The sequence below is a fragment of the Drosophila novamexicana genome, unplaced genomic scaffold (assembly GCF_003285875.2).
Source record: "Drosophila novamexicana strain 15010-1031.04,08,12 unplaced genomic scaffold, DnovRS2.1 tig00000485-arrow-pilon, whole genome shotgun sequence".
Lineage (NCBI taxonomy): Eukaryota > Metazoa > Arthropoda > Insecta > Diptera > Drosophilidae > Drosophila > Drosophila novamexicana.
This window is the reverse complement of record NW_020824808.1, coordinates 1,408,159-1,432,182: the sequence shown is the minus strand read 5'-3', so window position 1 is coordinate 1,432,182 and position 24,024 is coordinate 1,408,159. Positions and strand designations below refer to the sequence as shown.

Genomic DNA, 24,024 nt, shown 5'->3' with positions numbered 1-24,024 from the left:
AGTGCCTGCGGCCAGAGACTACGCGCGTCTGGACGCCTGCCACAGTGTCTATTAATTAAAATGTGCTTAATGCGCAGCTCAGTTGTCGTTCCAGTGCGTATGTGTGTGTGTGTGAAAATGACCATATGTAAATATCATATAGATATATACACATATTAATAACCATATTTGTATACCCTTTAAAAATTGGTTCAAGGGATATGAGATAAAAGGAAGTTGCTTTCAATTTAAAATATATCTTTATAAATATACACAATTCTCTACATTCATGATAAGCATAAACAGTCCCCAGAATTTATATTCACAGGGACCCATGGATCTGTTATATGGTCTCTAAGAATATTTAGATTAATATATATCTCGGAATCATAACAAACTCTCAATATAATGAATATAATAAAAAAACCATATTAATAACTGCCCTGAGATAGACACAGGGTAGCTTCTAGTCAGTCAGCGCTGTCTATAACATGTTCATTTGTTCTGTATGGGGAAGCATAAAAGTTGGGTGCTCGATGTTGTTATTTTTATTGCCCTGGCTGGTTGGTAATCCGATATCGAAACTGTCACAGTCTTTGAAGGCGCAGCCAAGTGCAGATCGTGTCAGTTGGTTCGACTCGGTCGCAGCCCGTTCCCACAAGCGGCCACAGTTTGTAAACAATCGCGAAATGTGTGCTTAGAGTCAGCTCCCGAAACGACACATGCTCCACAAACACAACCCCAACCCCACACAGGCCCAGGCAGCAACCCCAACTCAACCATTTGCTACGACGAGTTACTCATCGCAATTTGCAGTTTGGGTCTCCGTCTGAATGGCATTCATTGATGTTGTGCGCTGCTAGAATTACACGATCTCAAGAGATCTTGTTACTTTATAGTTCAGGTACCAAAGAGCGCAGACACGCTGGAGCCAACTGGCTGCCATGTGGTGCACATTAACGAACTGTAACATAACATATTAACTTGGAATCTGTTATACAATATACAGTTGACTTTTTTGGATGATATATGGATTGTATGGGAATAAATTAGTGATTAATTAGTTAACCAGGTAAATTCTATGTATATTAATTATTATGCAGAATATGACAAGTCAACATCATCATTAATTTTTAACAACAAAAATGACTTGCTGGTAAAAACATCAGTCTTATTGGCATTCAGTCTTATACTACTAGCTGTTGCTTCAAACTTAACGACAAGCATACTAACTTGACGAACACGCATTAAGCTTAAATAAACTTTTACATATGCAATACATTAGCAATGACAGAAACCTTTACGAAAGCGTAATTGACTTAGCTTAACTTTAACCAGCGCGCAGTATTAGAGTTAAGGTTTCTCAAATACCACAACCTACAGCATGGACACACACCTAGAAGGCAGCTCGCGCGCGTTTGTTGAAAGCTTTACTAAAGTCATAAACGGAAGGAACTAAAAAAACATTTAGTCTGGTAATAAATTGAAATATTCAATTTTGGTGACAAAAAGCTGCCAATTGGAAGCAAAAAAAGTGCCTAAGACATATGCCCAACCAAATGCCTAGAACTATAAGTATGGGCATAAGTATAAGACCTGTATAAGTAAGCTCAAAGGGAACAATAACACTTTGCAGGCGTGACACGTGCGTCAAATATATTGCTATATATATGTATAGATATATACAAATCAATAATAACAATGCGTTATAATATGATCGCAAACAGTAGCAACTGTGGCGCTTCCAATTAATATGCCTCCAACAATTTTGATTGAACTGCTAACAAGCTAGGGCCAGCGACAGCGACAGCCTCAGTCGACATCGGCCGTTGACATTGCCGTCGCACTCGCTTTTGGCAGCGATCATAAAGCAACTTAGTTGTACAAATTGATTTTGGCCATATGCAGAGCCGTTTGAATTAGCTATGAACCAGGCGCGGCGTGGCGGCCAGCCCAGGGTCTACCCGGCGTGAGGGCAATGTCAGTCAAGGTGGCGCCGCAGTTCAGATCGATCTGTGTCAGCAGCGGTTCCCGTTGGATCTGAACGGGTTGCCCATTAATTTCAATCAACCCACAACTGTCGATGCTGATTGAAATTGCCGACAGACTCATTTATTTACGCATTTCGGTGTCAAAGAATTGTGACGAAATTGTGTCGTTTATACCTCAATTATGCGGTATTTTTGGATTGACCATGACTATCCCTGGGCGTGTAAAAGAGATTTACAGCGGGCCGCAAAAATAAACAGGCAGCATGGCCGATGTGGCGTATGCTTAATGTGAGCACACGCACAAATGATTTGCGGTCATTTTATGCGCCACTAAAAACCGAATAAAATAAACACTCATATTCGCATTCACAGATTTGATTTCCTTTTTTGTTTGTTGTGTGCTGTTTTGTTCCTGCCTTTTATCCCTGGGGCAAGCGCTAACTTCAAATGGCAACAGCTCGCTTGGCGGCAGCCATAGAAATTGACGCACAAAACTCACCACAGACACACTCACACACATGCACAGAGTGCATTATTCAACATGCGAAAGCATCAAAGTGGGCAACTGGGAGTGCGATTGGGTCTGGGTTCCGAACGGTGGCTTGTTCTCGCCTGCTGCCGAATCCAGTCGAATCCGCGTCGTGTCCCAACGAAACGCCGCTGCGCAACAGACGCCGCCGCAGTCGTAGGGAACACGCTATCACATTTGCTTATCCGGCATCGGCATCGGCATCGGAGTGGGCATCGGAGTCGGCATCGGCGTTGGCGGCAGTGTCGTATCCCAGCGAATTGTTTGCGCATTTTGCCATCGAGCGTTGGGCAGCGCGGATGAATTTCGCAGCAGGCGCGAATGTGCCAACAGAAAATACAATAAAAACTAATCTAAATAAAAATAAAAATAATATTGGTTGGGCTCAAAAACACCGAGTGCCATAAAACTTCATAAATAACAGCAAATCCCCAAGGCGAATAATACGAAATACCCACAAATAATTGTGATTGAAACGCGACCCGAAAAGTTTTCCATCCAATTTGATAGCCGCATCAATCGGCAAGTGTCAATTAAATTAGCGCGCCAATATCGGAGCCAGATTTTGAGCTCGGGCCAACAGGCGCAACAGGTGCCATCATATTTTGAAAGCAAGGCACTAATCCGCGAGTTTCAAGTGAAATTGAAAACCAGTGACGAAATCTTTATAATAAATAAGTGAAAATTTGCCAAAGAGTGTTGCAGGAAGTGTACAGAGTGTTCTGCTATATATGCAAGTTTGACTACCCAAAACGGCAAATCTTATAAAAGAAAAGTTTTTATTTAGCAGGTAAAACATTTGAGAATTATTTTAAAAAAACATCTGAATATGAATTTGAGCATTAATTATTATTAATACTAAATGCTGCATAATTTTGTTAAGAATTATAGCTGTCTAAGCTTAAATATTGGATATATAAATTGGGCTTATATGTACATTTCTTAAATCCTAAACGCCTGTATTTAGCAGGCAGGAAGAGGCATATCCGCCTTCATAAGGTGTTAATACCGAGTATAGACTCGCTTGCGTCTGTATACGAAAAATGCGAGAACTATAAGAGCTAGATACCTGACATTTAAGATATATACCATATTCTCGTAGAACAAACCATAGCAAAAATAAATATCCATAATATTGATAAATATCGATTTTATTTAAAGTATCACTTGAGAATTATATGAATTAGATTAATCAAACTTTGTATTAAGGTTCTCGTATGCACACAGGAATAATTTGGAATATTTTATTTATTGAATGAAGGCACTGAAAATTTCATATAGATCGGACTGAAACACCGAAGTTATTCTAGAACGCTATTCCCATAGTGTGGGGCGAGGGAAAAACAGCCAAGCCGCTGGCACTTCCGACGCGAGCACTCAATTATGAATATAAAATATTATTTTGTATTTCTGTAGAAATAATAAAGGCTTCTTTCTGGTCAGCTACACTGAAGCAAACTAAAACTTTTATCTACTAATTGTGTAATTGTAATTGTGTTTGATATTTTATAGACTCTGATGCGACTGGCGCTCAGTTAGGTGTACAAAATATACTTACCTAATACCCTTCAACTTGAGCTTAAATAATTTGCGAGCCAAATAGACTTCAGTTTGGCCAATAAAACCATAAATTTTAATGGCACCGAAATTTGGTATGCCGAGCAGGGTGTTAATATTTGAATACATAGAACATATGCGCTGTCCAAAAGCAGTGAGAAAATCAATAAAACTCGTACATGTTGGGTGCAGAATGTGTTTTATGCTTAACTTGTATATACACTGGATATTCTAATATAAATATTTATATGCTTCTCATCTTTCGCTGACCTGTTGCTTGTATGTGCGTGTGTGTCGTTGTGTGTGTGTGTGTGACTTCCCCAAACTTTTCCTTTGTCGTATTTTCAAAATTAATTATGTTGCCTGCTAATTGCTGCTTCCGTCCGGAATAGAACAAAAAAATACAATTCATATGCGAGCAGCCCATGAATTCTACTTGAATAAAGCCAACTACCAAACGCAGTTCACCTGTTGCATCCAAGGCTAAGTGGCAGCAAATGCGCGCTAGACGTGGCCATGCGACTCGTGTGCAGCTGTTGCTAGACCCTTCCTGCCCCTCAACACACCTTCCAAGAAGAGGAAAAATTAAGCAAATGCAAAGCAAATTGAGGGAAAGCAGCAAATCACCGCCCGCTGTTCATGAATTATGGAAAACTGTTCGCATTACTCAAAATAAATCGAGCATTGCAATGCCAGGGCACAAAAAATCATCTTGAAAATGAAAGACGTTCAGTTTATCTATCCATATGTCTGCGTGTATCTAACAGATCAGCAGATGCACTCGCTGCCCTCTAACCGCAAATTCACATGCAATTCGCGAATGTCTGCGGTGAGGAGGGGGGTTGCGGATGGTTGGGGTTGGGATTGGGATTGGGGCACGACAGTTGCAATCGTCTTTTGTTGATTGCGCCTTTGTGTATAAATTAATTAAATTAAAAGTTTCCGGTTAAGCCTCCAAATGGCTGAACGCGAGTTGCCCATTCGGGCATAACTGCACTTTCATACACACACACACACACACGCACATAAACATACATACAGAGAGATTAAAGTAGCAAAGCTTCTTTGCAGATAGACTCGTAAATGCAGATGCGGATACAATTTTACATTGCATTCATTGTGTGTTGAAGCAACCCCTTTTTATAGCCTTGCGTAGGCTGGAATAATCGCACCATAAACCATATATCCAGCACCTTAAGGCATATATGTGCACACATACACACATCCTACTAACACACATATTCGTAAAGCTTAAGATGGACATTAATTTCCATCTGGTTATTCGTCCCTCTGTTTGTTAAAAGGAGCTTTGATATTGGAGGCTTACAGCAAACAATCATAACTGTTTATACAGAGAAGGGACAGTTCCCTGAAGACCTTAGGTGTTCTCTCAAGACAGCTTTCACTGTAGCAGTAGCAGTATACAGACTGAAGCTACTACTCCTACGTACATATTCATATTCACATTCATTTAAGACTTATATTCAATTTATTATTTACCGACACGAGATGCGAAGTACAAAAGCGAATACAAACTAAGTCTAGGCTAAGACTATATTCTTGCTAAACAGCTTAGATTTTAGGATTATGATTTTACACGAGAAAGACACAACCTTGCGCAGAATTCTCTGTAATGTTTCTTGTAATTATCATAAAGGAACCGGAACGGTTCATGCAAGGCATAGTTAGTTAATTTTTATGTCATTCATAGAACTCTAAAATAAATGTATATATATATATATAATTGTAAATTGTGGTGAGTAACTAACTACGTGGATATATTAATAACTGCGGGTCCTGGGCTCTTACTGCTCAGTGAGTGCATATTTAAATGTAACTTATCATCAATTATGTAATTCAATTTCGCTGAAAATCAACGGCTGTGCTCGTGTGCGTCTTTCAAACTCAAAGAGTTCATTTGAAATGTGATTAAACTAAAGCAATTGAGGAACTTGCCAAATGTTCTTTGCTTGGGCATATTTGAGTACCTCACCATTTTATTTTTGGAAAGTTTCTAATGTCAAACGCTTCCTCGAATGCTCATTTGATTTTCATTGATTTTCCGCCAAGCAACGAGCACCTTGTGCAACGGTGCGAATGCGCAACGCAGCAGACAAGCTAAAAATGTTACACATACGTCGCGTATCCGACAGATACGTAAGTATCTGCAACTACATAGTTAGTTATTATTGCGAGTCGAGTGCGGGAGGCAAATGTGAATTTGATTTGTTTGCACACTTTGCGAAGCAAGCAAAACAAGCCAGTGACAGGCGCAGCAGCTACTCGAGTGGACAAATCTGATTTGTGTGCGATTATTTGAATTAAAAGTAAGTCACGAATGGGTAAACAGCTGCCGATTTTAGCATGTTCGCCATGGGCAAACAAAGCAGGAAGAGTCCAAAATGCCGAAAAAAATATTGAAAAAGCTCGTAAAGTTGTTTTTCGCTTTCAATTAACATACAATTAGAAAATAAACACAGCGCTAATTACAACTGCAAATTGGCACGCGGCCATAAATCAACGAGTGCCTGAAATTGTCGCAGATTTATCAGCAAGCGGGTCACGCCCCCTGCACATAACTCAAAGCCAAACATAAGGCATGCCAGCAGCAGCGGCTCTCCTCTCTAGCCCTCCCGTGCAATTAATGTGCAGTTGACCTTCACATTAACTAAAGACCCAGTGTCAATATTTTGACAGGCCGCTCGCTTGACCCCTGGGAGGCGCCAAAAGAGCGGATGGTGGTTGCTTTAGCTAGTTGCATGTGTTATGATGGATATGCAAGCGACGCTTCGCAAATCCCAATGGATCACATTTTACTGTCCATCTCTGTCTCATTTGTGTTATTGTTGCTGGCAACTGCCAACTGTTGGCAACACATTGCGTGGGCGTGGCACACCCACATGTTGACATCACTTGGTCATTTAATGGACACCCTTTATGGGCACTTTAACAGCGTCTGTAACACACGGTTCACATGTGCCTTGCGTGTGTGTGTGTGTTTCAGAGGGTCAGGCATCAGCGCGCATCGCGGCCCAGCTAAATGCCACTCTTAAGCTGCACAAACACACACACACACACACATGCGCATACTCACAACCATAATTTAACATAGCACTGTGACCTTTGCATTGCTCTTAAAGGTACGGACAATGAATGAAAGCGCCAGCTAAGTTGTAAAAACTGAAATTGAAATTAGTTTCATTTAACAGCTCATAAGAGGAAAAATACCTATAAGTGCACTTTAAAATTTTAGTTCAATATTTATTTGTTGCGCTTATTAGTTTATTATTGCTTTTAATATGGAAAATATAATGGAAGAATAAATATGGAATTTATTGCCTATTGAATTTGAAAAGTCATACAGTGGTTAATATAATGCTAACGTATGGAATGTGAATTAGTATCAACAAGGCCAATTTTAAAGCTATCGTGATGAAACTTGGGATAGGTTTGAGTTTGATCTTTATTTAATATAGCTATCATGATTAGAATCAATCATAAATTGAGCTATAGTATGAAATACAAATGCAGCAAATTCTTTTGGCCATAATCCTATCAGCTACTATATATCTAAATTATATTTTACTTTATCATACAACCTGATAACTTTGTCGGATATTTTCATGCTTTGCAAATTTAGCTTTTGTATGCGAGAGTATTTAATCTTCGACCTACCGCAGATTTTAAATTATTATGACTATTGTAATATGCTAGGCCATAATGTACTGCAAACAGTCGTAATATATATTTTATGCCTGCCCTTGGTCCTTAAATTCTGTATGTGTCGAGGTCAAAGGTCCTGTTATCTGCATTAGCAAAGCACGGAGCAATCAGACATGACATATAATATCTCATATCTCAGCTAATAAAAATGGTAAAGAAAGGAACTGAAGAGGCAAATTTAATACATTTAAGTATTAATAAGATAATAGGTTTGTTGGGAAGCATATTTTTAAATATGTAATTCTATAACATAATATAAAACCAATATCTCTTATAGCGGAAGCCAATTACATTTGCTCTGCGACCCTATGCGTATTTATGGCAACAGCTGCTGTATCTTGGGGCACTAGCTTGGGACACTTGCTCAATTGCATTCAATTTGCATTGATCAGAAGTGGAATAGGAGCAGTCAGCCACCATACAGCAGCTCCACCACCCACCACCCACTACAGAGCATCCACCGCACAGCACCCTCATAACTTTCCATTTGTCTGAGCCTGTTATAAACTTTTATAATATGCAGTGGACGTCACTGCAGAGAACGGGATTAGTGTCTCTCCATGTTGAGTGTGTGTGTGTGTGTGAGTCTGTGTTTTTACGTACTTGTGTGTGTGACTGTCAGCTAAAGTGGATTAGTTTATATGGCAAATTGTGTTCTCATGCTAAATTCTTATTAAAATATTACAAAAATAAACCAGGCACTGGCAGCAGAGTGCAGGGCAGAAGAGGGCATTTCGGGGCCTTGAAGCATATCAAAGGCACATCATCACCGAACCACCGAAACGTGCCACAATTTTTGGCAGCTGCCCCACCGCTGCACGTGGTGCTGGCAGACTCAATGTGCTGTGCAAAATAAGACATTAAGCTGGTTCAGTGCACACGTTGCACATAAGAGATAATTGCTGTCAATCAGTCAATCGGTCAATCGGGCAATCAGTCAACCGGTCAAGCAGACAGGTGATCAACTGGTACATTTTGTCTGCTGGCATAAGTAATGAGCGTTTGCCCACCAGCTTCTTAATAAATATATATTGTTCGTGAATGATAGATGACGAGCCGGAGGTTAGCTACAGACAGCACTCAATATGACAGCCACACAAGTGTTAATTTACACAGTTAGCACACCAAAGTATTTAATTATATTTATTTATTCAATTCAAACCACATGACTCATAAAAACTGTTGACAAAAAATGCGAGCCACCCACCTAAAAACAGCTGACGAACGATCTATCCAATCGAGCTCGAGCTCGAGCTCAAGCTCGAGCCGTGTTCGCCATGGCGTACCTGAACAGCTGCACGTCGTCCTTGGCTCGAACGTCAGTGGCTGCCAAATCAGTCAAAATCAAAAACAATGAATCTGATATCTAATTTAATGAGATGCCATTAAAACCATAATATTTTTGGTCACAGCGTTGTTGTTTATTGCTGCCATTTTTGAGTGTAAAAAAAGAAAAACAAAAGAAGTAAATAAAATCGTACGGCTCGTTTAAATGCAAACGCCGCACGATTTCTGGCGAACCAGGTGGTCGCACCCTCTAGTTGAATTAACACACGCACACACAGACACACACACACACACCTTTCTCTCCCAGCAATCAGCACGCAGCCTGCATTAAAATGTTGTGTGCAACTTTGTTGCTTGGCAGCAGCCCGCCATCTGCTCTATGCGAATCACATCCGCCGGAAATGAGCAACTTCTGCTGCGGCAGCTTATTAAGTTTCAACTAAGTGCGACACTTGTTGAAATGACAGTTTTTAAGTACGGACCATAAGCTAAGCGCCAAAGGATGCTCCATCCTCGTACCCCATGCCCACTGCCCGCTGCCCGCTGCCCATGGAGTGCCGGGAGAGGTCACGTAGTTCTTGACGCAGTTAATGAACAACAACAACAGCCACACATCATTAGCTGTCACTGGGTCCCATTTCCATTCCCCATTTCCGTCTCCGGCTTCAGCTGCGGCTCCCGTTACATCAATTGGCGAAGGCCGCTTTTGGGCTTTGTAATTAAATTTAACTGCCAGCAGGCGTCGACTATGAGGCATTGACTTATGTCGTCACTAAATTGACAGCGACCAGTGTTCGGAGTATATATAATATTTTTAATTTAAATTTAAAGCATTCTTTGTATGGTATATTTAATTATTAAATTGGAAAAACACTATCTCATATTTAAGCCATTTCTAATTCGATAACTCAAATATATATTATAATTCAATAAGTAGATAGTATATTTGTGTCTAATATTAAAGGTGTCTTACATATCTTATATTTAAATAGTTTATTGAAAGCTAATTCTTCTAATATTATTATTATTTGTAACCTCCATACACTCGACTAGATCCATCACAGTTCTATTTGTAGCATGACATAAGATTGTAACTTAGCTATTATTCTTGCACACAAACTGAGTTAATCTCTTTCGCAAGTTGGACAAAGTTGTAAAAAATAGGAATTGCCAAGCTGAAAAGTGCAGACATCACATTAACTGTCAGGACACACGCGTAAGCCGACTTGTTGGCATGGAAGGATAACAAGAGCTTTGCTGCGGCTTTGGTATTCGCAATCGCATTCCCATTCCACTTTTCACGTATGTGGACACGACAAGGACAAGCTGCTGCGCAAATGGCCCAGCCCTTGGAATGACAATGGTGTGAGGAGTGCGTTGACGGAGGGGGGATGGGAGCAGTGACTAGGGGTGGGTCAAATGTAACGAGATGCGTGTCATTGCGCCAAAATCAACAAAAATGCAAACGATGTGTGCGCTGTCAACGAGGTGTGCCTGTTGTGTGTGTGTGTGTGTGTGTTGGGAGAGTGGGAATGGTGCCCTGGGTAACTTCCCACATGCCAGTTGCCATTTGGACCATGTGTAAGGGGCAGTCGTTGTCAATGAAAGGCCAATACGCAGTCACAAAAGGAAGTAGGGAAAATGGGGACTGCGACTGAGCAGAGGCTTGGGGCTGTTGTAAAACAAGCAAACATCAATAGAATCTTTATTGGTTTTATAAATATTTGTTTGGTTTTTTTCTTTTGTTCTGTTTTTTTTATGTTGCAATCGCTGTTGATTTTGCCGTTTCGCAGCCCTTTAAATCGAGCCTAACGCCACAAGTCCACAGTCCACCTAAGCAGGCGCTGTTTATGCAGAGTTACGACTTTTTTGGGGCATTGTCCTTGACAGCGGACGTTTTAAACGGCCAAGAAATTTAAAGCCAATCGGGGCGGAGGACTTAAGTGGGCGGAGGAAGTAGCTATGATGGATTTACTCCCTGACTTTTGTGCACTTCTCAAGCGTAAGCCAAATTCAATCAGAGATCCTTTTAATATGCCGCCAACTTTTGGCCCCGAATAACAAACAGGACCCGTTGCTTTTTGAGCTTTGAAAGTAGTTGAAGCATAGAATATTACTCATACGCAGCGCAGTACCGAGCTCAAAGACAGGCCCCAAGGACGTAGCAATATTGCCAAATATTGTGAAAAATACATGTTGTTGCCGCATGTGGCCAATTGTGGGGCATGAGTTGCTCTGTGGTAGGCACTTTGATTGATTTGAATCCCCCTTGTCAAGGCTGGCTGCACTAAGAACTAATCAATTCGTTTGCATGGTTGTATCTGAATTGCAAATGAGAGCAGACTTTTGGGTCAATCGAATAAGGTGGGTCGGGGGAGGAAAAAGCGAGTTGCAGCCGAAAATGAAAAATAGCAGACAAAATAACTTGCGGTTGATAACAAATTCATAACATTTAATTACGTGCAATTTACTTATATATGTTTACACCACAGTCGATAAGAATTTACCTGTTGTTGCTGTCGTTGCCGCTTTGTCGCTGTATTAAACGGCCAGGCTTGCGATTGATACATCTGAGCGATTGATGAGCGATTGCTGATAGCAACAAAACCAAAATAAAAACAGGCAGGCGACAGCAACAAAATGTATCCAAAAGGTGTGCAGGAACGAGGAGGGAGGCGCTACAGCTAACAGCTGGCAGCTACCCTTAGCAATTGCCAAAAGTCGTAATGGCCACATGTTGGCCCCAGTTGTCCGCCAGTTACTCACCGTTCTACACACTTTTGCGCATATTTATCTACGGCCAGCAGACGACTCGTTTATTTGCCTAACACAGGCCCAGGCGCTGGGCTATGTGACATGGGAACCACGTCACATGTGCCCAGCACACGTTGCCACCTAAATCAGCCAGGGAGGAGCAGGGGCCATGGGGTTTTTGTTACTGCTACTTAAACGAGTCATGTTGTCAGTCAGTCACTGCCGCAGTTGCAGTTGCAGTTGCAAGTCTGCACGTGATGCACACATGCCAACAAGGGGAGAGGGCGAACACCACTCTAAATGCGTACTTCCCATATAGATAAAACGGAATGCAGCTCTGATTCAGCGATAACAGCATATAACAGGCAATTGGAGCTGTCGAATATTTTATACACTTGTCAGCCCGATAATCAATATTGCTTCTGTTTCAGATATGAGTGTGGCTATTAAGTCAGCTGTTCCTGATATGGCTGCAAGCCCTATTTAAAATTCATTCATCCGGCTGACGATTCGATTCGTAGACTTTAGACAACTAGGCCTTAGGCTCAGATTTTAATTTATTTATTTAAATTTCCGAGTACTACAAATGTTGACAAGAAGTTAGCGCAGGGTTAGGCTCACAGTATTTATGTAAATGCAATTGACTTCCTCTACGCGTAACACATTTCGTGACAATGTTATAGTACCCTCTGCAAGTGTATATGAAAACCAATAGCCCACACCCAAATTCCATTTCGCCACCAGTCTTTACTTTTGCCTATGCCGTGTGATCATTTAAGCTCTTTATAGCTTATTGGAACAGAATATAAATACATATGTCTGTATTAGTACAGCAACCCCATTCATGATAATACTGTACATGTGCACAAATATGCGGCTAAGGCGTCATTTTTTATATTTTTATATTTTTGTATTGCGTACTTGGCATATATCCATATGAGCATAATCTTATGGATTAAAACCCAATATCCCTGACAATTTCATGCAGGACCTGGTGCACTAATATTTAAATGCAAATAAACCAGTTAAGTAATCAATGTAGTATTCGAATAAATGTTGTATTTGAGTTGAATCTAGTTGGATTTTTTCTTTTATTGTGTTAGGAAGATATCTTAATTGCAAGCTGAAAGCGCGTGACTTAATTTCATAGTAAAGATGCAATATAAACTTGATTCAAGAGAAATAAATGGGTGTTGAACATATTAAAAAACGCAGAGTGCGATTCGATTAACTGCAGCCAAAGATAAATGCGTATCCAAGCTCAATTAAGGCCAAGAAAAAACATAGTAAAATAATTGCATACGCTTTTTCTCTTACCACCAGCACACAGGAAAAGTTCTTGCGACGGCCTGGGCAAAAAATATGCAGCCGCAGAGCTCGAATTTCAGTTCTGGTTTCCTTAGCGTCATTTTCTTGTAATTAAACGGGAATAAACGACGTCGACGATCGATGACCGAGCACAAAAGACAGAAGGCAAAGTTAACGTCTGGCTCGACTACTAGATACCCAGTTAGAACAATCTGAAAAATGTTTCGTATTAGGGTGTAATCAATACTGAATAGTATACGCTTTAATCTTCATTATACTCTTTGGCCGTTAATCCACAGTCTTCTTAACATTCTTCTCTCTGCTCATCTCCACGGTTTACTCTACCAACTCTATAATCGACTCTACAATTTACTCTCTACACTCTACAATTTATTCTTATAGCCCCTCGCTCCTCTTTACTCTACACCTTATTCTACACTTTGTCAACACTCTACAGCAACACTCAACATACAATACATTCTGAACGCTCGTATACACTCCACTTTTCGTTTTTATTTAGCACTATCTCAACATTACAAACTTAGGTAGTACACTACTCTACTCTCTCTACGCTTCTTTTCACTCACACTTGACTCTACGCCCTTTTCGTTAGGCTCTACCGTACGATCTTATAGTACTATTCTAAATACTGTCATATAAAGCCTGATCTACAATTTTCTCTACGAATCCCTCATAAACAACTCCCACCCAACCCCACTCAATATATTCTGCACTAGACACTTTATATTCAACGCTCTCCATTTTACTTTTTATACTCTACTATCCACTCTTTATTCCATTCATTTCTAGGTCTATACTCTCCAATCTACTCTCGTATTCTGCTCTCTACCATTCATTAGATAACCTCTTCCCCTGTTTCCTTATGCTATTCAGGTACAAATAAATTTACGAAGATAAATGGCAAACTAATCATAAAGTTGACAAAGGACCAGATTAATGTTAATATAATATAGTTAACAAATCAAAAATACTGCATTTAAGTTATTAAAGTGAAAAAAGATATTTTTCTGGACTCGTTGTATGATAAACTGACATAGAGCTTTCTAAAGTTCGATTCTGTTTATTTCTGCAGCATATCATGCAATGCCTTATACAGCGGCTACGTGTGACCTTTCGGTTTTGCATAACAGCCCTCTTATCGCAGCAACTGAGTCACATGCTCGACCCAGTAGCAGTTCTGAGAGTAGGGGCTTCTGCTATCGCTTTTGCTGGCTGTGAGTCACTTAAAGAGCTGCAGCGGAGGTCACTGGGGCGCAGGGTGCAACGCGTAGCCAAGCGAAAGGCATTTAGATAAATGCAGACGGTTGGGTGTAATTTTTGGCAAAAATAAAGAGAAAAAGATGCTGATAACGAGGCAAGGCCAAAATAGAGGGTCAAATGGAGCCAATCGCGCGTCCTTGAGCGAAAGACATTTTCAGCTGATTTTGACAGAATTTACGCTTGAAATTGAAAAATGTGTGGGCAGGACCAGCCCTTCTCACCACCCCCTTTATTTATGTAGAACATGTTCCAGTTAAGGCGTGACATTGTATTTCTCTTAACCTTTTTCTTTTATGACTGGCGAAAAGTTTCACATAGTTTTCAGAAAGTGTTGCCACTAGCCTGGTGCATGGGGGCGTATGATTTATGCGCATTTCACATACGCACTGTCTGCCGCGTGCAGCCATAAAAGATACACGAAGCACAGCAGCAGCAGCAGTAGCAGCAGTAGCAGCAGCAACAGCTGCCTTGAGATGGCTCAGCATTTTGTCCGCTGGGACAAGAAATTGATTTGCCGCTCACGTCTGGAAATCACATGTAGCTCTGGTGTCCTAGACGACACTTTTAATTATGCTTGTCATTCAGAGCGTTTGCCATCATGGCATATCAAATGACTTCAAACAAATCAAAGCTAGGTACTGAAAACTCTTTGAAATGGCTCGCACGCAATGTATTAAAGCTCAAGTAAGTAAAGCCGCGAGGCGCTAATTGTATTAGCCAAATTATAATTAAATCAATACCAGACGGCCAAAGGCTAAGAGTCGTCCATTTGCTGATTGTTCGTAAAATGGGAATTACGAGTGCGAATACTCGAAATGTCATTTTACAATCGACTTGCTATACCCTATTCCCGCGTGGGCCCAACGCCCACCATTCGAAGTGAATTAATTAGCCGAAAGCCAATTACGCAAAACGACGACTTACGCAAAATGTTGGCCAACGGCACGCAACCAAACGCCCCGCTGGGAGCTGTCGTGCAGGACGAGGCACGATCTGGCCAGGAACCCAAAAATAAATACATACCTATCCAAATATGTATATATATATATAATATATGTAACTGAACATTTATGACAGACAACACGTCCGTTGCCCCTAAGAGTCGCGTTAATTTGACAAGCCCTTCGCTTAACACTAGAGGCGTCCACTTAAAGTGTCGCCCCGTTCTTTGATGAAGTGCGTCGGCTGAGCTGCGAGTCAGTTACCACAATTTGCACTTAGCTGCAACTGCCACACGTGTGTGCGGCGTGGCAGGGCGACAATTAAATGGAAAACGTTCTCTTTCCGCGCGCAAATTGTTGTCATAGCTTGATTGATGCCACAGCAGTCGGGTGCTACCAGCTGCTAAATGGCAAGCTGCAAGTGGCAAGTGGCAAGTGGCAAAAGGCAAGCGTGCAAGCTACAGGCTGTGCTTTGCTTAAGCTTTAAATGGCCTGACTGGCCGCTTGCCACATGCTTGTCCATTTGTTTGGGGCACCTTGCGTAAACAAGCCATATCCTGTGGGGCTGGGGCAGCAGACGCTGCACGCGAAATAGATACAAAAACGAGATACTAAACGCTAAACAACAATAACGGTAAAGATAGTGCCAACAGCTTAATTGTTGTACTATATTCAGATACCGTGTACCCAGTGCAAATTAGGGTATATTGAAGCTGTTATAGTATATATAACTAGTAGCAGGCTGCTGCTAGAGCTTTGAAGGTAAATATTATATATATTCTTGAAGACGATGATAATCAGAGCAGGATGCTAAAAGAATATTTCACATTTGAAACGCCGCTCTTTCAGGGGCAAGCACTTGATTTTGTACATATATTAATAGTGTCTTATAAGCAATATATAGAGCTCTCTCAAAAGTCTAATCCGTTTTTTATATTGTGGGTCTAGAGGAAAAGTTTAAGTTTAAGTAAGTTTATATATTGAATACTAAGCATTCATGTATGCATGTGTTGTGTACAGGGTAACTGCTAGTCAGGTAATCTCGCTTCTAACATTCCTACTTGTTAGTTGCTGGTGCTGTGGCCTTATCGACTTTGACCCAAACATCGAACGTATTTTTGGCAAATATTTATCAATTTATTGCACTAAAAAATTGCTACAATTACTCACGAATATATGTGCATAAACTAATGTGTGTGAGTGTGCGTGTGTGTGTGCGTGTGAGTCAGTGTGAGTGTAAACGTGCCAAACGATGATTAATTTATCTTTCTTGTTGTTTTCGCTCTTGTTTTTCACAGCTACATGAAATGGCGCGTGTGTGAGCGCTCGCAGAGGCAGCAACAGCAGCAGACGAAGCAAGGACACAGCGTCCCATACATACGTATACGCGGACACGGATACTCGCACTCACACACAGACAGAGCGAACATGGCGTATGCGCAACGTGCAACTGCAACATGCGCTATTGCAGTTTATTTACTGAACAATTCACGTCAATTAGGCAATTCGCGCTTGTATAAGCAGCATAATTAAAGCTGTTTACAATTCCCAATAAATAAATTAATTAAGTTAATTCAACGACTGACGAGTGCGCGTGCACATCCTGTTCGGCCTCTGCAAACATGTCCGAGTTTCGGTTCTTTTCATACTCCGACTTTGCTTTCACCTCGAAGGGCTCGCAGAATTTGATAAATCTGCCAATATCGCCGTATTCTGCAGATGCCAGTACCCAGTTGAAGGAAGAGACAGAGATCGAGCTGAACATTCCATATACCGTGTTCGAGGTGCTGGTGGCCATTGTCAGCATCATTGGCAATCTGATGGTGATCATTGTGTTCCGGCGCGAACGGAAGCTGCGCCGTCGTACCAACTACTACATCGTCTCGCTGGCCATGGCCGATTTTCTGGTTGGCTCCCTGGGCGTACCATTTGCCATACTGGCATCGGTTGGTCTGCCCAAGAACCTGCACGCCTGCCTCTTCACCGTTTCGCTGCTGGTGGTCCTATGCACCATATCCATATTCTGTCTGGTTGCCGTTTCGGTGGATCGCTACTGGGCCATACTCTATCCGATGGCCTATTCCCGCAATGTGCGCACCCGCACTGCAATCGGTAAGTCTGGATGAGGACGGGGCGACGTGGGGATGCGTTCATATTTACTAGCTTTCTCGTTGCATTGTACTGTGCTTTGTGGCAACAAAGCCCGCAATAATGGTCAACAATTCAGAATAGTCCATATTGTTCCGGCTGTCAGTTGGCCAAGTTTGCGTTGCAGCTTTGTGGCAAGGCAGGAATTTCATAGAACAAAAGCAACGAAATGAGAGCAAAAAAGCCCTGCGATAAACTTATCTCTTTACAAAAAAAGTATTGGGACATGAGCTAGCTTCACAGCGTCTTAAGTTAACGTGGAGAAGCAAAAAGCTAGAGACTTTTATGTTATGTAACAATAACATTAGAAATTTTCAACCATATTGCGAAAGCAATTAATGCTGTTATTAATGTAATACGCACAGAATAAATAGCGAGCAAACCATGCAGAGTTAAAGTGAACATGGAGGAGCACTTATCATCAAGAGACATTAAAGTGACCATGCTTAGCTCATTTTAATAAACCTATGTTCTTCTTTGTGATAGAGTAAAGTCGAAAGAGATCAAGAATAGCTTAGAAAGGGGAAGGGAGCCAAGCTAGTTTAATAGCAATTCAAGTGACAATGGACACTTTTTCGAAATTAAGTGCGCTCAAGAATGAAGAAATAATGAGAAATCAATTTAAATGAATATGAATATAGAGGACAAGTGTAAAGGGTTTAATTAGAAAAAGCAGCAAGCATTTGCTGAAAATAAAGCATTCAGGATTTAAGTTTTCCCTCTTTCATTGACCGATTTTAGAGCCAAGGGTCAGGACTAACAAAACAAAATTAGAAAGGGAAAAACAAAATGTTTTCTATTGACATAATGCCAAGCGAATTAATTGCTTGTAACTACGTATGTGCTAAGCATTGGGTTAGCTATAAAGAGTTTTCTTTTGGGTTACATGGCGTGTGCGTCATTTGGCTAAGTGCATGCGGTTCAATGTACTGTCTGGAGTGAAATGAGTGCATCAAAGCCAAACAATATCCCAGGCAGGAACCAAAAACAGAGGCAGAGATAGAGATAGAGATATAGTTATAGACAGAGCCGGAGCTGGAGTCGGACTGATGTGCAACACATTTCAAAGTCTCATTAGCATTTTGCCAGTGTACAGTTGAGTCATTGTTTTGCGATGACGTCAGACCTTCAAGGACTTGCGTGGGGCTTCAGTTGGTCTTCTGCTGTTTGTTAATCCAGTGCATCCTTTTGCAGTCATCATATCCGTGTGTTGGGTGGCCGGCGCCATTGTGGGCTTTCTGCCGCTCTTTGGCTGGCATGCGAACGTGCCACACGATCAGGAGTGCCTGTTCGTAGAGGTAATGGACTATAACTATCTGGTGTTTCTCTACTTTGCCACCATCATCACGCCGGCGCTGCTCATGCTGGCCTTCTACACGCACATCTATCGGGTAATCATCAAGCAGGTGGGTCCAGTTGCTAAGGCCAGTTGCGTTAGTTTCTCAAAGCCTTTGCGTATGCATTGCAGGTGCGCCAGATCGTAACAATGAATCCTGCCTCGGACCTGAGCCGACGTTCCTCCACCGCCCAGATGCAGGTGACAACGCCCGGCGCCCAGCGTGGCGGCCACACGGGGACCATGCTGCGCGTACTGGGCGCTGCGCGTAAGCGGGATGTAAAGGCCACACAGAATCTGTCCATCATTGTGCTGTTTTTTATGATTTGCTGGATACCGCTGTACACGATCAATTGCATCAAGGCCTTCTGCCCGGACTGCTATGTGCATCCCAAATTGACGCTCTTCTGCATCATACTCTCCCACCTGAACTCGGCTGTTAATCCTTTGCTGTATGCCTATCATCTGAAAGACTTTCGGCTGGCGCTAAAGAACCTAATGCTGAAACTGATGGGCGTTGATATCGACCAGCAGGCGGAGGCTATACATCGCTTCTCGCTGGCCAGCCAGCATCGTCTGCAGTCCATGGACTCCACCATGCGCACCACGCAGCCGCGCATGTATGTGGGTGAGTGTGAGTGCGCGTCGTCTACTTTAATACGCACCGAGTGGCGGCTAATGATCCTCCTCTGCTTCCCCACAGACTCGCCCATTTGGCTGCGGCAGCAGCAGGAGGCGCTCAAGAACTCACAGCTGCTGCCCAAATGCGGCGTGCTCAGTCCCTGTGTAAACAACATCAACCAAACGGTGGCCGCCGCCGTCGCCGTCTCCACGGACATTGAGCGCGACATGTGGAACATTGTGGAGGCCTCCAGCGGTGCGGAGCTGGGCGAGACCAGCTATGAGTTTCCCAGTGTCAAGCAGGAGAGCGATCATGATAGCAGCCTCTCTGTATCGGCGCCGGCAACGGCACAGTCAGCAGCGCAGCAAGCAGCGCAGCAGCAGCGCTGCGATAGCGCCTACTCGTATGAAAACCAAAACTATTCGACCGGGCCCGAGGATGGCATCAGCCTGCCCTACGATCTAGACGAGTACGAGGATGTGTTTGTGCCGCCAAGCGGAAATAGCAACTACCAGGGCGTAGATCCAGTGGAGCTGCGCCGCAGCCTGGCCTGTGTCATGCGCGAGAAGCTGCGCTCCGATGACACCGACTACTACAGCCAGCAGCACGCGCTGCAGGATCCCACCAGCGTTGACTACGGACTGCCGTCAAAGCTGGAGCACAGTAGACCCTGCTCCACGCGCACCTCTCCCAGCAATGGCGCACTGCCGCAGCAGCTGCGCGCCAAGCTGCTCGCCGGCAACTCTAGTAGCGATCACTGCCTGCCCCTGCCCAGTACTGGTGCCGCCACCGGCACCGTCTATGTTATCGATGGCGCCACGAATCCGCTATCGCCGGGTCACAAGCCCAAATACCGTAAGTCGACGGCGCTTACGAGGAACTCACGCAAGAAGAGTCGATCTTGCACTTGCACCAACGAACAAAAACTGGCGAGTCCTGGCGAGACAACCGCCTCAACCACCGCCCATCACAATAATCTCAGCAATAGGCACTCGGAGCAGCTGCAGCAGCAGAACCACGACCACTTCTTCAGTCCTCTGAAGACGGTGGGTAGCTTCATGCAGCATTCCAATCTCTTTAATCTCTTCCAACCACACACAACGACGGCCCCAGCGGCGACGGCGTTGAGCATTGGCCCTGGGCCTGGACCAGGACCTGGACCTGGTGTTGGGCCTGCACCTGCTCCCGTTTCACGACTAACCGCCGGGGCCTTGACCTCAACATCGGCCTCGTCGTCTTCGTCCCTAGTCGCTGCCAGCGTGGAGAGTTGACCAACGGTCAAAGCTCCTCAGGAGGCAGGCAATCTCTAGGCAAATACTCGCAAGTCAAAGCTTTTAGTATTAATCTTTAGCTCTCGCGTTCAAAACGAGTCATAGATTAAAGCTTGGAACAGCTGGAAACTGAACGATTCAGTTCCAGTTGGGATCCAACAGTTCCAGTTCGATTTAGTAAATTATGCGCATTTATTTTTTGATATAATTATCTTGTATTAGTTAGTTAATTGTTTGCAAGTAAACTTAAAGTCAATTTAAGTAAATTACCGTATTGTGCATACTCGTATTTTTTCTACATATGTATGTATGTATTTAAGTATTACATTGCTTAGATATCTTTTGATGTGACATATATATATAGGCCTTCCTAAATATGCATGTGTGTTTAACTAAGTATACTTGGACCGTCTGTGAAAATCAAAATTTATGTGTTTATTAAATGTATAGTTGAAGATCAAATAAAATATGAAATACCAAAATACCTAAATGAAAGCACGTAATGGTCTTTTTCATTTTTGACATTTTTTAGGACATTGCGGCTGGAAAGCTTGGCAATGTACCTGGCACAGCTGTGGCATTCCAAAAGCAATGCTGTTTGACTTTAATGCAACACTCTGAAAATTAAAATTCTTATTAAAAAGTATCGTAAAATATTAAACAATATATTCAAATAAAATATTATTTTTGCGTTTTTTAAGACATTTCAAGAAGCTTTAAAAGCTCGCATATATCACCTGTAACAGCTGATGCATTCTGATAAGTAAATTCCGGCAAAAAGCTTTGCGTCGGTGTGTGTCTCAGCTAGGTAGTCTTCTACTTATATAAGAGGTGCCCAGAGCAAGCGTAGCACAAAACGTTCTCCAAATGTTAACATGACAACAAAAACTAGCATTAGATACTTAAATTTACTTTATACACTATGATATTAATAAATCAAAAAGTTGTTAACAGATTATGCAAACAGCATCGCAGCCAGCGAATCTATAACAAGAAAATATACGGCTCGGGAAGCGGTACATTAGCTGAGAAACAAACCATCATGGACATGAACCAGAGCGCAACAGACCTAACGCTTGACGCACTAAAGAGCGTTGTCTCGCAAGCTCTTTTGGGCAAATTCACAGCTGTTTTTCCTAAGCTTTTCAAGTGCCAATGGAAGACATATGAAGGTCAGAAGAAGGTTAGTACATCGTTTCATTACGTCCGAGGTGGGTGTGTTTAGGCCAAGTAAAAGCAAAATTGAAGCACATAAATCATTTTTTACGGCGATTTATTAATCAAAATTTTGCATTTAGTTAACAAAATTATCAATTTACAGCAGCTAAATTAATGTTTGGTTTTTTCCATTCTCCGGCGTGCAGCTTTACGCGAATTTCAGTGCAGACTCCGCTAAGAACATGGCAAACCGTAGATTTTGTGTGGGTGGCAACTGGAAGATGAACGGCGACCAGAAGTCCATTGCCGAGATCTGTAAGGTTCTCAGCGATGCTGCCCTGGATGCCAATACGGAGGTGGTAATCGGCTGCCCGGCCATTTATCTGATGTACGCTCGCAATCTGCTGCCCTGCAACATTGGCGTCGCCGGCCAGAATGCCTACAAGGTCGCCAAGGGCGCCTTCACCGGTGAGATTTCACCAGCCATGTTGAAGGACATTGGCGCCGAATGGGTTATCTTGGGCCACTCAGAGCGTCGTGCCATCTTCAAGGAGACGGACGAGCTGATTGCCGAGAAGGCGGAGCACGCCCTGGCCGAGGGCCTTAAGATAATTGCTTGCATTGGCGAGACACTGGAGGAGCGCGAGGCGGGCAAAACCAACGATGTGGTTGCACGCCAGATGTGCGCCTATGCCAAAAAGATCAGAGACTGGACCAACGTGGTGGTGGCCTACGAGCCTGTCTGGGCCATTGGCACCGGAAAGACAGCCACGCCCGAACAGGTGAGTACCAAATGCTACACACATCCCGACAAGAATTTGGAGCTTATTTCATCTTTCATTCAACAGGCCCAAGAGGTGCACGCCTATCTCAGGAAGTGGCTGGAGGAAAACGTCTCCAAGGCGGTGTCCGCCAGTCTGCGCATACAGTACGGCGGCTCTGTGACGGGTGCCAATGCCAAGGAGCTGGCCAAGAAGCCCGACATTGATGGTTTCCTCGTGGGCGGCGCCTCGCTGAAACCAGAGTTTGTGGACATCATCAATGCCCGCAAGTAAATGCGGCCTGGATCGCACTTGCAGCAGCTCGCAAACTGCCCCCACAAAAACAAAAGCCGTAAAAAATACAACAAAAAAAACCAAACTTAATCGATTAAGAGATCTATGGCATTACGCATAACTTCAAAGAACTGTTGTCGATCGCTTCGAGAAACCTGATGGCGCTGGATGATTGTAATCGAATGTAATTCAAAATTCCTTGTTCTCAAAAGTCGCTGTATCCTTTTTAACGCTAACGATTCATAATTTATTCACACCTTGGCATAGATCACACACATTTCGAGTATCTATCTTAGGATTATTTGAATTACACTCATATTTTTAAATTTGGACGCTAAGACCTCAAAATAAATGTTAAAAAATAATACGATTACTTATCACGCTGCATACATATATGTATGTATGAGCTACCAAATTTAGATTAGTTTTAGACTTTGTTTGCTTTCCCTTGAACTTTGATAGAGACATTCGGTTTGTTCATACTCTTGCGGAGAGGGTATGATTATTTTGTTACTAAATGTTTTAAGTGATCATACGTATATTTTATACCGAAATATTAAAAAACGTTTTATTGGTCTTGCGCAGATATATGTTACTGGCAAAAGGAAGTGAGTCAGACTTCAAAAAGTATATATAGTGAATAATCTTAACGGACGCTTCCATTAGACGGACTCCCCTGAATCAGGCCACATCCATTTTTCCATAAACTATATATGTATATTCAAAATTAGCGTCAATCAACCAGAAGACCTTGAAATTTTAAACGTAGGCTCTCTCGGGCGCAGGAGTTCGTTCAACAACCCATTGTCAGGCATTCGATAGAAATCGGGTTAAAAATTCTGCTTTTTTGGTATATCTCTCAGGTCTTTTCAGAGCTACATATATTGCCCAACTTTTCCATCTAATTAGAATTGAGTGAAACTATTTTTTATATATATACTTTTATAAAATTTATAATTTACCTTTGCCTATTAAATAGGTATATGTTGGCTGTTGAAGGTGCTGGGTATCCCCTAGTCGTGTGTACCCTTAAATGTGTTTTATTAAACTTAGTAAGCTCTCCAGAACAGAGACAGTTGTTTAG

The 24,024-nt window shown here is 42.4% G+C and overlaps 2 protein-coding genes across 3 annotated transcripts; both read left to right on the top strand.

The window, feature by feature from the left end:
* The first annotated feature begins 3,257 nt into the window (after positions 1-3,257).
* LOC115761391 lies at positions 3,258-21,165 on the top strand. 2 transcript variants are annotated; one of them, XM_030703147.1, is made up of 5 exons: positions 3,258-3,289; positions 16,649-17,462; positions 18,693-18,904; positions 18,967-19,462; positions 19,538-21,165. In XM_030703147.1, exons 2-5 carry the CDS (start codon positions 16,973-16,975, stop codon positions 20,725-20,727), a joined length of 2,388 nt encoding a protein of 795 aa, XP_030559007.1. In that variant the 5' UTR covers positions 3,258-3,289; positions 16,649-16,972; the 3' UTR covers positions 20,728-21,165. The 2 variants fall into 2 exon arrangements, with proteins under 2 accessions (XP_030559007.1, XP_030559006.1); XM_030703146.1 differs by having other exon boundaries at positions 18,967-19,468.
* A 474-nt stretch (positions 21,166-21,639) lies between these two features.
* On the top strand, positions 21,640-23,305 carry LOC115761307 (triosephosphate isomerase). The gene is made up of 3 exons (XM_030703036.1): positions 21,640-21,910; positions 22,092-22,667; positions 22,734-23,305. Exons 1-3 carry the CDS (start codon positions 21,650-21,652, stop codon positions 22,938-22,940), a joined length of 1,044 nt encoding a protein of 347 aa, XP_030558896.1. The 5' UTR covers positions 21,640-21,649; the 3' UTR covers positions 22,941-23,305.
* The last annotated feature ends 719 nt before the right edge of the window (positions 23,306-24,024 follow it).